Genomic DNA, 15,612 nt, shown 5'->3' on the forward strand with positions numbered 1-15,612 from the left:
TTTAAATTTTATTTGTTTGAATCAATAATGCAGTTATTAATGTTTATATGATTCTAAAGTCAAAACTATTTTAAAAGGTAAACATAGAAGTCTTACTCTCCTCTGCTTCATCCATCCCATTTCACTTCTTTCTGTGGGTAACCATTTAAAGTAATTTTCATTAATTTTTACTGTGCTGTTTTATGCAGTGCATATATTCTTATTTCCCCCAATCTCTAGCATATAAGATAGTGCACTACATATACTGTTCTGCACCTTGCTTTTTCCACGTTTTGTGTCTTAGCGATTGTTCTTTATCAGTTTTTAGGGACCTTCTTCATTCTTTTGTATCGCAAAGACAATTGCATTCCTGTTATATTTTGGGGTGTGGCCCCTCCCTAAGGTTTCCTCTAGTCCCCTGTCTTTTCCGTCTTAGTCAGGAGATGCTGGCAGGTCTGGAAGCCAAACAGTCAGAATCTCTCAGTGAACTGATCAGCCTTCGGGAAGCCCTGGAGTCAAGTCGCCTGGAAGGGGAGTTGCTGAGGCAGGAGCAAACAGAAGTGACAGCTGCCCTGGCCAGGGTGCGTAGGGTCCCCCTCGCTGGCTGGTAGGGTGGGCGGCTTGGAAAGCTGTGTTTCTAGGACAAGGGGGTGCAGCTTTGCCTCATTCTTTACCCTGCAAGCCGTGTCCCTTCCTCTTTCTTGCTTCAGTGATTAGTTTCTGCTTTTGGGTACTATCCCTCCCAACAGACTCTCTGTATTAGAATTAGTGTGGTTTTCTAATGTATAAATCTGGTCATGTCCGTCTCTTTCCTAAAACCATTCAGCGGCTCCCCAGCTCCTTGGGGCCACATTCTCTGCACCTCTATACTGTGAGTCCTCCTTACTCCTTAATGAATGAATGGATGGATGAGTGAATGAAGGGAGAAGTTGTTTAGAATGTAAGGGAAGGAATAAAGTGTTAATGGTCCCTGTACAAGGAAAGCAGCAGGTGTTGGGGACGCAAGCTGTTCATTGTTGCAGGAAAACTGGAAAAGGAAACTCTTCAGCTGTCTCTGTTTTTAGGCAGAACAGTCTGTTGCGGAGCTGTCAAGTTCTGAGAACAGCCTGAAGGCTGAGGTGGCTGATCTTCGGGCTGCAGCGGTCAAGCTCAGTGCCTTAAATGAGGCTTTGGCCTTAGATAAAGTTGGGCTGAACCAGCAGCTTCTCCAGGTGAGCAAAGATTTGCTACTCTGATCCACAGGGTAGAGCTGGGCCCTGACCAAGGGCAAGCCAGTGACAGACAAAGCTGATGCCTGTGACAAGGAAGAGTTCTTAAATGGATCAGCCCAAGACAGATCAGCTCCCAAATGTCCTAGAATGAGCAAAAGGAACATTTATACACAGAGGAGAGCAAAGATTATAAGGCCTGGGCTGAGCCATTGAAAATAGACCTCCCCACATCTAAAGCAGAACCACCTTCGGGCATTAGGGTAAAATCTTTAGGGCTCGGAAGAAGGCCTGTGTCCTCTGGAAGGAAGACTAGGTTTTAAATCCTGTTATATGTGTGAGGTAACATCAGTCACCAGAGAAGGATTTGCTGAAGAGTCTAAATCTCAAAGAATCTTCTCTATAGGTTGCAAATGTAACGTTGTCTCTTCACTAACCCCCGTTCCCTTGAGCCCCAGAAATGTTCTCTGCTCTCTTATTCTGAATTCTTTGAGAGCAAGATTTTGCCCTTTTTATCTCTATCCCCAGCAACAGCCCATCTAGCACATGGAATAAAGGCTCTAGACCAAATGAATGCATAGCCCCCCTCTCTCGTAAGCACTCCTTGTTCATCTTTGGAGAATAGATTCATATCTCACTTGGATTTCTGTCTCAGCACTTCATCTCTAAACCATAACCCTTTGTCTTTGATGCCCTTCCCTTTTGGGCCAGTAGTTAGAACAGGAGAACCAGTCTGTGTGCAGCAGGATGGAGGCAGCAGAGCAGGCAAGAAACGCTCTGCAGGTGGGCCTGGCAGAGGCCGAAGGGAGCAGGGAAGCCCTGTGGGAAAAGAACACTCACCTGGAGGCTCAGCTGCAGAAAGCGGAGGAGAGCAGAGCTGAGCTGCAGGCAGAGCTCAGGGGCCTCCAAGAAGAGAAGGAAGAAATTCAAGAGAAGCTAAGCGAGGTGAGAAGACAAAACTGATGCCATCGCATTAAGGTATAATACATGCTCACTGTAAAAATGAAGACACAATGGAAATGATTCAGAAAGGGGAAATCTCACTTCCTAGAAATGACCAGTGTTACTAGTTTGGGATATATCTTCCAATTTTTTAAAAGCATTCCTACAGGAACCCACTGATTCTGCACTGCTTCACATTCACCAGGTTGAATTAGATGCCTCTCCTGTGTGCTCTGGTAGTACCTCGTGTTTATTTCAACCGCCACACCCTGTATACTACATTATAAGTGTTTGTTTACATGTCTCCACCATTAGACCAAAAGCCCCTTGAAGGCAAGGCTATGTCTTACTTGTTTTTATTCCTCCAGCTTTTAGCATAGTGTCTAACACAAAGTCAGGGAGCACAGTAAGTTTTTTTTCTGAACCAATGACTCAATTCAAAGGTCATCTTCCTCCTCTATCAAACTTCTCATTGCCCTAATAATTATATATAATGTCCCTTCTCAGAGTCCCTTCCTCAGGGCATTGATCACTTTCTTCCTGGTATTATGTGTGTATCTTACTTCTCCTTAAGACTAAAATCTCCTTAGAGGTAGATCTCTTGCAGCCTTAGCACAGAGTCTTGCTCAAAGGAGAGCATGTTTCCTGGGCTGGGGGGTCTAGGGGTTGGTCAGGGAAATAGAAGATGGCACTTGGTATGAGTTTGCAATGCTCAAGGTTCACAGAGCTGGGTCCAGGATCTCTGTAGCAGCCCTGGGGGGATCCTGCCTCTGCTCTGTATCTCATCAGTTTCTTCCCCTCAGGCACATCACCAGCAGGAGGCAGCCTCAGCTCAGATGGAGCAGCTGCATCAGGAGGCAAAGCGACAGGAAGAAGTGCTTGCCCGCGAAGTCCAGGAGAAGGAGGCTCTCGTCCGGGAAAAGGCAGCTCTAGAGGTGCGGCTGCAGGCCGTAGAGCGGGACCGGCAGGACCTCTCTGAACAACTGCTGGGGCTCAGGTAGGGCCCAGACCCAGGTCCGCCAAGGGCAGAGAGAGCTCTGCAAAGCAAAGGGTAGCCAAGCTAAGTTCCCTGCCCAAAGTACATGTGTTCTAAATGAGTTATGAGTCCATAATTGCCCCTCTAACTTCTCTAGGTGGCCAGTAGTTAGAACCCAACTCCTCTTAAGGAAGGGTAAGGGGCTTGGTGGGTAAGAACTCTCCTGATTCCTGAACCTGACAGCTCAGCCAAGGAGCTACTGGAGAGCAGTCTGTTTGAGGCCCAGCAACACAATTCTCTGATAGAGGTCACCAAGGGGCAGCTGGAGGTCCAGATTCAAACTGTCACTCAAGCCAAGGAAGTAATCCAAGGTGAGAACCCAACTGGGATGGGCACACTTTATTCCATGGGGATGCTGAAAGCCAGGAAGATAGTGGGAAGCTATTCGAGCCAAGCCCAGGGCCTCTGAGATGGGAGTTACCCATGAGGTCTGGGGAGAGGGGGGAAGTGTGGAGGGCAGAGGCTCAGAGACCAGATCCCGTCCCTGGCATCTTAGGGGAAGTGAGGTGCCTGCAGCTGGAACTGGACACTGAACGGAGCCGGGCAGAGCAGGAGCGGGATACAGCAGCCAGACAGCTGGCCCGAGCTGAGCAAGAGGGGCAGGCTGCCCTGCAGCAGCAGAAGTCAGCCCATGAGGAGAAGATGAACCGGCTCCAGGAGAAATGGGTAGGTGGTGGATGTAGCTAGGGGATGGGAGAGACAGACCTGGCCTCCTTTCAGTGAGTGTGCCACCTTTTGGCTCTTGGTCCAGATATTGCTGCTTATAGGAATGAATTCTGAATAGGACTAGCCTGGTCAATCACCAAGGTGCAAAATCCAGATTCTGGCTATTAAATGTGTTAATATGTGAAAAACACTAACAACAGTTCCTGGCATGTAGTAAGCTCTATATTTGTGTTACCTATTATTATTATATTTGTTTCTGTATGTGCAGAAAATTAAGAGTGGATCCTGGGATTTAGGATTGATAAACTGGCCTCAGTGTGTAAAGGGACCAGAGGAATGCCTTGGACTGATTCTTGCCCAGTTCAGAACTGTGTTTCTTTTGTCTCTTAGTTATATAATTTAGTCCATTTGCTTTTACTGTGATTATAGGTATATTTGGATTTATTTCCTCCATCTTCTGCTACTTGTCTTGTCTTTTTATACCTTTGCGGAAGGGCGATCACCTTTCTTAATTTCTTTTAAAGGGTTATATTGGATAGTTAACTTGTATTTTCTCACCTCTTTTTTTTTTCTCTCTGCTACTTTGGATGATATGCAGTCTATTTTTTTTTTATTCTTTTAGTTCTTTAATATTTTAAAATACATGCTTAATAAAAATCTCAGGTTAATGAATATATTTACCCTTTTCCTGAATGACACCAGGACCACAGAACATTTTACCTCCATTCACTCCTCCAAACCTATCTACTGTTTTAGTCAATGTGCTTGGTTATAACTAATTTGTTAACACCATAAATTATGCATTTTAGTTATTTTATACAGTCAATATTTGTTTAAAAACACTGAAAAATTTACAAGGTTTTTTTCTTGCTCATCATTCCTTCTTGTATATCAAGCTTTCTATTTGGATTTATTTCCTTCTTGAAGTAGAATTTCTTTGGTGACAGTCTGTTGGGAGTTAATTATCTGAAAATGTCTATTTTACTTTTATTCTTGAAGGATAGTTTCACTGGGTATAAAATTCAGGTGCCGATTCTAGGGTGACAGTTGCTTTCTGTCAGCACACTGATTACTCCATTGTTGGTATTGAGAAGGCTCTGACCTTCTCAGGGTATCCTCCATGTATCTTAACTCTCTCTCACATTTTCTCTGCATACTTTTCTCTTTCTACACTGTGTTCTGGGTGATTTTTTTTCAGATCCCTCTTCTATTCACTAATTTCTCTTTTCAGCTATGTCTAATCTGCTATGTAGTCTATTCACTGAGTTTTAAATTTTACTTATTAAGTATTTTATTTCCAGATGTTCTTTTTGGTCATTTTTTCATCTTCTTGGTCATTTTTTTAGTGTCATTTCCCTGATTTATATTTTCAGTCCCCTCTTTTATTCTTTAAACACACGAAACATTCTTTTATGCTATCTAATGATTCCAACAACTAAAATCTTCTTGGATCTTGCTCTGTTATATGTGATTTCATTTGGCTCTTACTCATGGCCTTGGTCCCTATGTGTTTTGTGGCTCTAGACTCTGAGCTCACATTCTCTGGAAATTTTTCTGTGGGGAGCCTTTTAGGCCTGAGGCAAAGGGGCTTTTCCTCAGAGATTTCCTTTTGCTTTTGTCAGGAAGCTGAAGGACTAGCATCCCAGGACCAACTCAAAGTAGAATTTCTGTTTCAAGTTTTTTGGGACCACATTCAGGCCCTGAACCCACATGAAGACCAGCTTATGGTTATGAATTCTCAAGGGAAATATATGAATATAAATATATATATTTATCCTGTGTGAGGGTTAAAACAAATAAATTTCCTTACTATTCCCTTCTGCAGCGTGTTTCTTTTTCCCTCTCCCCCACTTTTTTTCTCTCCCCCTTTCTTCCCCTTTCCTCCCTCTCTCTTCCCTCTCTCTCTTAAGTTTAGCCCTTTACTGAGGGCACTAGAGCCCAGGGACGGGTGAGTGTTTGTGAAGGGCCACATATGGGGCCTTGCGGACCCCACAGTCTCTGTCACAGTTACTCTTCTCTGCTGCTTCTGTGCAGAAGCGGCCACAGACGATACAGAAGCGAATGGGCATGGCTGTGTTACAGTAAAACCTGATGTGTGGACACTGAAGCTTGAATTTCACATAATTTTCACACGTCACAAAATCTTATTCTCCTTTTGACTTCTTTTCAACCCCCAAACTGTAAAAGCTACCCTTAGCTTACGGGCTATACGGCAACAGGAGGTGAGCCAGGTTTGGCCCACAAGCCATAGTTTATTTCTTTCTTCCTTTCTTCCTTTCTTCCTTTCTTCCTTCCTTCCTTCCTTCCTTCCTTCCTTCCTTCCTTCCTTCCTTCCCCTCTTTCTTTCTTTCTTTCTTTCTTTCTTTCTTTCTTTCTTTCTTTCTTTCTTTCTTTCTTTCTTTCTTTCTTTCTTTCTTTCTCTCTCTCTCTCTCTCTCTCTCTCTGTCTCTCTCTCGCTTTCTTTCTTTCACAACTTGATGTATTTTGATAGATGTGTACACCCAAAGCCATGTTTCTTTATCCCTGCTTTAGCCCTTTGGAGGTTCAGCCTTATGTGGGAATCTCCTGTCGGACTCACCACCTTTTGTCTTCTGTTTCCTCTCCCCACATAGCCGGAAAATGAATTTCAAGGTTATTAGGTAAAGCAAATGCCTCCAGTAGAAAGCCAGTTCTGTGCTCATTTATCTCTTTAGATCACAAGTCTTGTTTTGATTTTGACTCCCATGAAATTATTTTTCTGCTGGCTCAGTGATACATTAAAATATACACTTAATATTTTACCAGGTATTTTTTGCTGTTTTGTAGCTGGAGGGTTCAGAGATCTTGTTTGTCATATTTCTGGAAATGGAAGTTGACCTGTCTTGTATGTATTTGTGATTTGATTATTACAAGGCAGACTTGTTTGGCAAGATGGTAGCCGGAAACTTGCTTCTTTTTAGAATTATGTGCTTGAAATTATAGTAGGTACTTGAAAATATTTATTGAATGACCTGTGTCCAGAGGAGTTCAGTTTTCCAGCAAGAATCAGGCATACCACCCACTGAAAACCCCACAGGTAAAAGAAGCTATACAACTTCTGAATGATGAGTTACCACTGACGTAGCCTTGGTTTCTGTGGGAGAACTGACCATCTCGTGGCCACACCTGAGTCATGAGAGGGCCTCTGCTCTCTTTTCTTTTCTTCTCAATCCCCCGACTTCTGATTGTCTGACTTTGTGATCTCCCTACTGATCTCCCTCATAACACTTGAGAGTCTGTTAGTTTTCTTTTTTTTATATGAATAGAAATCTCCTTTATTCTCTTCCTTTACCCCCTCTATATGAGTAAATGTAGGAGAGAGTCCGTCTGTTTTAACAGTGACTGCCTTCTAGAATCCTAGGAATTAGATAAACTCTTAGGAGTCAGATTCTCCATTCTTCCATCTAGTGCCTGAATCCCCTTTAACAGCAGTGATAGTGGATACTTACTGAGTTTTTCCCCATGCCAAGTGCTATTCACATTATTTCAGATAGCCTACACCACCACCTAGTTAGGAAACTGAGACTTAAAGAAGTCACTCAGGGTACCTGGCTAATAAGTGGTAGAGCAGGGATTAACCATTTCTCAACATCTATGCTATGTCCACTTCTACAGCATCCCTTCTAAGGGTTACTTAAGCTTCTGCTGTAGTCCATCAAGGCTGCCCACTTATTTTTAGATAAATCTAGTTTTTAGAAAATTATTCCTTGGTTGAGCCAAAATCTATTACCTGAAACAAAGGCTGAAACAAATCAGCCTTAGATTTGCTTGAAATACCTCACCAATGTGGCTACTTTCCTCTAGTCATGTTTTTTTTTAACATTTTTTATTGATTTATAATCATTTTACATTGTTGTGTCAAATTCCAGTGTTCAGCACAATTTTTCAGTTATTCATGGACATATACACACTCATTGTCACATTTTTTTCTCTGTGAGTTATCATAACATTTTGTGTATATTTCCCTGTGCTATACAGTGTAGTCTATTCTACAATTTTGAAATCCCAGTCTATCCCTTCCCACCCTCCACCCCCCCACCCCACCCCCGGTAACCACAAGTCTGTATTCTCTGTCTGTGAGTCTATTTCTGTCCTGTATTTACGCTTTGTTTTTGTTTGTTTGTTTTTGTTTTTGTTTTTTAGATTCCACATATGAGCGATCTCATATGGTATTTTTCTTTCTCTCTCTGGCTTACTTCACTTAGAATGACATTCTCCAGGAGCATCCATGTTGCTGCAAATGGCATTATGTTGTCAGTTTTTATGGCTGAGTAGTATTCCATTGTATAAATATACCACATCTTCTTTATCCAGTCACCTGTTGATGGACATTTAGGCTGTTTCCATGTTTTGGCTATTGTAAATAGTGCTGCTGTGAACATTGGGGTGCAGGTGTCATCCTGAAGTAGATTTCCTTCTGGATACAAGCCCAGGAGTGGGATTCCTGGGTCATATGGTAAGTCTATTCCTAGTCTTTTGAGGAATCTCCACACTGTTTTCCATAGTGGCTGCACCAAACTGCATTCCCACCAGCAGTGTAGGAGGGTTCCCCTTTCTCCACAGCCTCTCCAGCATTTGTCATTTGTGGATTTTTGAATGACGGCCATTCTGACTGGTGTGAGGTGATACCTCATTGTAGTTTTGATTTGCATTTCTCTGATAATTAGTGATATTGAGCATTTTTTCATGTGCTTTTTGATCATTTGTATGTCTTCCTTGGAGAATTGCTTGTTTAGGTCTTCTGCCCATTTTTGGATTGGGTTGTTTATTTTTTTCTTATTGAGTCGTATGAGCTGCTTATATATTCTGGAGATCAAGCCTTTGTCGGTTTCACTTGCAAAAATTTTCTCCCATTCCGTAGGTTTTCTTCTTGTTTTATTTCTGGTTTCCTTTGCTGTGCAGAAGCTTGTAAGTTTCACTAGGTCCCATTTGTTTATTATTGCTTTTATTTCTTCTAGGAGAAAATTTTTTAAATGTATGTCAGATAATGTTTTGCCTATGTTTTCCTCTAGGAGGTTTATTGTATCTTGTCTTATGTTTAAGTCTTTAATCCATTTTGAGTTGATTTTTGTATATGGTGTAAACCTCTAGTCATGTTACACATCACTCATGAACCAGTGTCCACAGTCTAACCAGCAACCCTTGACTGTTACTTCCTGGACATCACAGAATTAGCTCTTCTGGTAGCCATAACACACTTCTAACTCATATTGAGCTAATAGGTCAGTTTTCTTTCACCACTTACTACTATAGAAATCCATCTTTCCCATATTCTCACAGTTGGATTTTTGAACCAGAGTGTACAATTTGATGTTTCCAACTGTTCTATGACTGTGACGTTGTAGATTGCTGTTTTTAAGTACCTTAACAGTCCAGTAGCTGAAATGTGATTGATTCAAGCACCGTTTAGTACTTACTGTGTGCCTGGCACACTGCTGAGTGTTGAGGATACAGCAGAGAGCAAAGGAGACACAGTTCTCTGTGTTGTAAAGTCTGAAGTCCTGGGGGAAGCTTAAAGTCTTGGGGGAAGGTAGGTATTAAACAAGTTAATACATAAATGAGTAAGTGATTGTGGAAGTTCTATGAAGAAAAAGAACTAGGTGTGAGAAGAAGAGTAACAAGGGGGACCGTTTTGAGTGTAAGGTCTGGGAAGGCGTCTCTGACGATGTGTCATTAAGCTATGAGAGACGGTGGGTGGGAAGAGCGGTCCAGGGAGAAGGAAAGCATGAGTAAAGGCCTTAAGGTCTGGAGATGTGCGGTGTTCTCAAGGACCTGAAGGAGGCCAGTGCAGCCAGAGTGTAGCGAGGGATGGGAAACTGCACAAGAAGATGCTGGCAGCGGGTGAAACACTAGCGGCATCCCCACTCCGTGAGCCCGTAACTACAGACTCGTAAACACGTTAAAGGAAAGGTGATGATGAGATAGCTGTTACGTACTGAATGCTTTCTGTGTGCTGAGCACCACTCAAAGGGCTTTACATGCTTTGCTTCACTCCTCCATGCATCCCTAAGAGGACAGTGTTGTTATCCCCATTTTTATAGATGGGAAAACTGAGACATGGAGATGTGATAGAAATTAACTGAGGTCACATGGGTAGTGTTAGATTAAAGGCTATAACCCAGGCAGCCTGGCTCCAGAGCCTGGCGCCACTATCCTGAGATCCTAATATAGGGGCTGGATTAGTCTGGGAGGTCAGGGAAGGCTTTGGTCACTGGTGGACCTCTGGGAGTACCAGGATGCCCCATCCTAATGCTCTTGTCTAGTACAGGAGACATGCTAGCCAGGCTTGGCCTGGTTTTTCAGGAGGCTGAGCCTACTGCCCTGTGCAGGGGACAGTGGGCAGTGAAGAGCAAGTCTGCCACCTCGGTTCACTGTTAAAACCACCAACCGTGATGTGGTTGCTTTAAAATAACAGATACTGGTACCTTACATTAGGGACAGTTGCACTTTAGAAAACACTTACACATGTATTGTATCTTTTTTTTTTATAAATCTCATTTGATTCTCATAAAATTTAATGAGGTAGGCAAGGCAGGGATTATCAGCCTCACCTCGCAGATGAGGAAGCAGGCTTAGCAAGACCCCAGGGTCGCACAGCTGGTGAGCAGTAGACTTCTCACAAGATCCCAGTGCTCCTTCTGCCTCCTCTGCCTCCTCTCCTCGCCTGCTTGGCTCTCACAGTGTTCCCTTCACGTAACCAGGACAGTGAGCGCTCCTGGCACCAGCAGGAACTGGGTAAGGCCCTGGAGAACCTGGAGAGGGAGAAAACGGAGCTGGAAACGAGGCTGAGGGAGCAGCAGGCAGAAACAGAGGCCGTGCGGATGCAGAGGGAACAAGAACGGGCCGAGGCCGAGAGTGCCCTGTCCCAGGTGGGAAGCTGGACCGACTGGGCTGCACATCAAACCCATGCCCCTGCCACATTTGACCACTTCCTTTTCCACTCCCAAGAGTGGTGCTGCAGGAGCTTTTGGAAGACAATGTAGCCACCCACTTTGCTGCCTGTGAGCAGGTGATCAGCACCGTTAGCTTCAGGGCCAGCTGTATGTCGTACTTCCTGAGGGAGGGCTGACTTTTTTACCACATCCTGTCAGCTTGCAAACCGGTGGCAATCTTCGCACTTCCTGGTTCTCAGTCAGTGGGTCCAGACCTTCCTTTGCCCACAGCCCCCACCCCATTTGCCAGAAAAGCCCTAGAGCAGCGGGTGTGTGCTTGCAGCCTAGTGGGTGAACATGGTGACCCCTGACTCAACAAGCCCTTGCCCTCCTGCCCCTCCACAGATGCACCTCGAAACAGAGAAGGAGAGGGTGTCCCTCCTGGAGACACTGCTGCAGACCCAGAAGGAGCTGGCAGATGCCAGCCAACAACTGGAGCGGCTGAGGCAGGACATGAAGGTTCAGAAGTTAAAGGAGCAGGTATGGAGGGTGGTCCTGGGCAAGGAGGAAAAGGGAGCATCGATTTACTCAGTCAACACTTATCTGTTCTTTGGCACTTCTTTGCACCAGGCCCTGGGCTAGGTGCTGACACTTGACCAACAGAAAGGTGTGGCACAACAGTGAACGTGACAGTCAGGGTCTGTGCCTTCCCAGAGCTTCTGTTTTAGCGACAGAGCAGACACAAAATAAGTGAGATAATTACAGGTTGTGATAAGTGCTGTGAAAGAAATGAATAGGATGATATAACCGAGAGTGATTCAAAGGAGGCCACTCTGGATAAGGTGATCAGGGAGGGCCTCACTGAGAAAGTGACATTTGAGCTGAGCCATTAAGGTTAAAAAGAGCCAGGCCCATAGAACAATAGAGATGAACCTTGAAAGCATATGCTAAGTGAAAGAAGCCAGTTAAAGAGACCACACAGTGTATGATCCCACTTATAGGAAATATCCATAACAGGCAAATCTAGAAAGAAGACAGTAGGTGAGGGGTTGGGAGTGAGGGTGGCGTATGGGGAGGGAACAAGGTTTCTTTCTAGAGTGATGACAGTGTTTTAAAATTGATTGTGGTCACAACTCTGTGAATAACTAAAAACCATTGAATTGTATGTTTTAAATGGGTAAATTGTAGGGTCTGTGAACTTGAATCTCAATAAAACCGTTAAAAAGAAAAGAAGCCAGACATTTGAAGAACAGCTTAGGCAGAGGAAATAGGACAAGCTCATGTCATAAGGGCCTGGGATGAGCAGAAAGGGCCTGGGACAGTTTAGAACAGATAGGAGGCAGGAGCCCTTTGTCAGCCATGGTAGGAGCTTGGATTTTGTTCTAAGGGCAGAGGGAAATATATATATATATATTTTTAATAGTTAGTTTCTGAGTGGAGAATTGTGCATGTGGGCGTGGTGGCGTGAAGTGAAGTAGGGGCAACCAGCAGGAGGCTGTAGCCGTGGTCTAGGTAAGGGACCCTGACTGAGAAAGCCTGGGTGGGCCAGTGCCCTTGATGAGGGAGGAGAGCTAACAGGAAGTGAGGAGTCCAGGTGGTAGGGCATCATGAAAACAACATGGATAGCTAGGCCCTGCCTCAGCTTTTGCCAACGCAACTGAAAAACTAGTATTTATGCAACATGAGTTTCTGCAACATGGATTTCAAGACCAAAGCCCCAGTGGAAGCTTTCCTCTACTCCCTGCTGTCTTCTCCCTCCACAGGAGACCACTGGGATGCTGCAGACCCAGCTCCGGGAGGCTCAGCAGGAGCTGGAGCAGGCAGCCCAGCAGCACCGGGACCGCCTCGCTGCCCTCCAGGAAGAGGGCCACATCTTGCTGCAGGATAAGATAGACCTGCTGAAGCAGGTCTCTCCTCCCCTCTCCCACCCCGCAGCCCTGCCCTCGCACAGCCAGGCTTTCCCACTCCCTCCTACAGGATGAGGGGAGCCTTGAGCTTGGGGGGAGGCCCCAGTACTGAGTGGAAGAGTGAGGCGTGCTCTGAGCACATGCTTCCCAGAGCCCTGGAATAGTTAGTAACCTCTATCAGTAGTGACTACAGACCTCAGATTTCCCTGGGCAGCCGAGTGTCAGTTGTTATTCCTCCTCGTAGAGCCAATATTTTTATATGACAGATTTATTTTCTTACTCTAATTGCTTTTCCTCCTCAGAATCCTGTATCAGATGGTGTGCGAATTGCTTATTTCAAAAAATATATACCCTTGTCTGTCACTTGGCCCTTGGGCAGAGCTGTATTCAGCCAAGATTTTTATTTGTACCTGCCTTTATACAGCATATGTGAGGTTGGAGAGACAGGTGTCTAGACTGAATGGTATTGAGGGAGGGTGGTGGTTAAGAACAGCATGTAAGGGTTGGCAGAACCTCTAGAGCTTTGGAAATGGGCTGGTGACCATTATGGTAAACCTAGAAGGATCCTAAAGCCCTAGGTGACAAGCATCCTCGCACCAGCCTCCTGCTCTTGGTCCTCATGCCCTTGACTTTCCAGGTGGAAGACTTGAAGTCTCAGCTGGTTTCCAAGGATGACTCCCAGAGGCTGGTGGACCAGGAGGTTCAAAAGAAGCTGAGAGAGGCCCAGGAGTGTAGCCGAATTCAGAAGGAGCTGGAGAGAGAGAAAGCCAGGTAAGCTAGACAGGCTATGAAGTCGGCTTTTGCCTTTCTGGATCCAGGGGTCATGGTGAGGTTGACAATTCTTTGCTCAGATCACCTAGCCTCTCATGTCTCCAGCTCTGGGCTGTACAGGCAGCTGTGTGGAGAGGGCGTGGTCCCTGTCTTTAAAACTCACACTTCATTCATTTAGTAAATATTTAGAGAACACACATCATACACCAGACACTATGCCAGGGGTTGGGGATATAGCGATAAAAAAGACAGTACGTTCTCTGCCTCAATAGAAGCTATAGTTTTGTGGGGAAGACATTAATTAAATAATCACCAAAGTAAATTATTGGAGACTATGTTACCTGGTATAGAAGAAAGAAACAAGACAGGGGTGGAAATCTATTTTAGGTAGGATGTTAGGGAAGGTATTTCTCAGGAGGTTACTTTTAGACTGACCACTGGAAGATGAAATGGAGCCAGCCATGCAAAGGGGTGGGGGAGTTCAAGCAGTGGGAATAGGAATTGTGTGGAAAGGCTCAGAGGTGAATCAAAGCTGGGGGTGTTTGGTGAAACTGAACGTGCTATGTGACTGGAGCCAGACGAGCCTGTATCATTCAGGACTTTCAGGCCACGGCCAGGAGCTTGTCTATTTTAGGTTTAGTAGGAAACCATTGGAGGGTTTTCAGTAGGGAAATCGACACAAGCCAATTTATGGAGAATTAGAAGAGATGGTCATGACATGAAAACTCAGGCATGAGATGAGACCACTCAAAATGCAGGGCAGCGTCTCTTCTTGGTGCTTTCAGAGTCTGAGGAGGAGAAATCCTTGTGTTGATGAAACTAGAGACAGGAAGACAAGGTAGGAGGTAGACAGTTGTCCAGATAAGAGATACTAAAACTGGACGGAAGTTGGGTAGTGGGGAAGGCAGGGAGGGAAGGGGTTTAAGGGTCATCAGGGGAGCTGGAATCTGTTATATGTAGTCTTAGAGTAAATATAAGTGGGATGGAGGGAGACCGCTGTGACAAGGTCAAGGCTTCTAAACTGAGGCCCTGGGTGGATAGAGGTGCCATTCACTGAGTTAGGAAACATAGTAGGGATGACTGTGGAGAGGGAGGTACAGAGGGAATGGGCAGAATTGGACATGTTGAATTCGAGGTATTATATAGATATTTCCGGAATTTGCCAGAGAAGAATATACTGAAGTTGAAATAAGATATCATCTGTGTGAAGGATCTGGGAGCACTTAGTAGGTGCTCAATAAATGGAGGCTTTTATTGTTACACTGTAATCATTATTGTTACTCTTTCTATTTTAATTATTAATGCTGTGTCAGAGCAGTCAGATGAGAAAAGGTAGTTCTTCATTCCCTGAGAGAATGCATAGCCCTCTGACCTCTCTCTTTTCAGCCTGACACTGTCGCTGGTGGAGAAAGAACAGAGACTCCTTGTTTTACAAGAAGCTGACTCTGTTCGACAACAAGAGCTGAGCTCCCTGCGCCAGGACATGCAGGAGGCCCAGGCAGGGCAGAAAGAGCTCAGTACCCAGGTATTTCCACTCCACTAGGAGCCCTCTTCCTTGATGGAAGCCTGCTCCTGGATTCGGGGGAGGTGATTGCTCAGTTATGCTGGGACATCAGCAGCCCCAGCAAGAGGAGAAGCCAGGACTTGGCGGGGTGGCGCTTGGGAACCTGACCCAGAGTTGAGAATAACCCAGAACATAGTGCCCACAGGGACAGAGCTCATGCAGGCCTGGTTCAAGCACGGCCACTGCCAGGTGTGCCTGGGCTGCTTGGCAGGACTCAGCATGGGGACAAGTATTACTCCACATCGTGTAGGCGGCAGTAAGAGAATTTCCAGGGATTCGGTCTGCGCACAGCAGAACCCCAGACCTTGTGTACAGAGGAGAGTTGAAACCAGGAGGGGAAGAAAGGGGGTAGGAGCTGGACAGTAGACTTACAGATGAGGACCCAGGTCTGGGTGTTAAACCATCCTGGTGTGACTCCCAACTCTCCTCCTTCCTGGTTGTGTGAACATCACTTTATTCATCCATAAAACAAGGATGATAATTTTTAACCATCAGGAACACAGTAAGCATCCAATAAATGGTTTAATAAATCCATTATTATTGTCTTCTTAGGTCATTATTATGGTCTTATTAGGCTCAGTGTCAGGGTTTCAGGCAGAGTTCTAATCATGGCAGGGAGCTGGCAGAGTTGTCAGGGGGACCAGGGCCA

General features: G+C 45.0%; 1 protein-coding gene across 7 annotated transcripts in view; it reads left to right on the forward strand.

Moving 5' to 3' along the window:
• The window catches only part of CEP250 (centrosomal protein 250), a 46,427-nt gene that overhangs the window by 17,302 nt on the left and 13,513 nt on the right, over positions 1 to 15,612 (forward strand). For 6 of the 7 annotated variants that reach the window (XM_032462196.1, XM_032462197.1, XM_032462198.1 and 3 more), the window contains 11 exons: positions 416 to 560; positions 1,044 to 1,190; positions 1,902 to 2,132; positions 2,933 to 3,126; positions 3,349 to 3,476; positions 3,662 to 3,831; positions 10,551 to 10,718; positions 11,127 to 11,261; positions 12,485 to 12,628; positions 13,266 to 13,399; positions 14,786 to 14,924. In XM_032462196.1, the coding sequence (XP_032318087.1) occupies positions 416 to 560; positions 1,044 to 1,190; positions 1,902 to 2,132; positions 2,933 to 3,126; positions 3,349 to 3,476; positions 3,662 to 3,831; positions 10,551 to 10,718; positions 11,127 to 11,261; positions 12,485 to 12,628; positions 13,266 to 13,399; positions 14,786 to 14,924 (1,735 nt within the window). Of the gene's footprint in view, positions 1 to 415; positions 561 to 1,043; positions 1,191 to 1,898; positions 2,133 to 2,932; positions 3,127 to 3,348; positions 3,477 to 3,661; positions 3,832 to 10,550; positions 10,719 to 11,126; positions 11,262 to 12,484; positions 12,629 to 13,265; positions 13,400 to 14,785; positions 14,925 to 15,612 lie in introns of those variants that run through there. The other variant, XM_032462202.1, reaches the window with a different exon arrangement.

The sequence above is a fragment of the Camelus ferus genome, chromosome 19 (genome assembly GCF_009834535.1).
Source record: "Camelus ferus isolate YT-003-E chromosome 19, BCGSAC_Cfer_1.0, whole genome shotgun sequence".
NCBI classification, from domain to species: Eukaryota; Metazoa; Chordata; class Mammalia; order Artiodactyla; family Camelidae; genus Camelus; species Camelus ferus.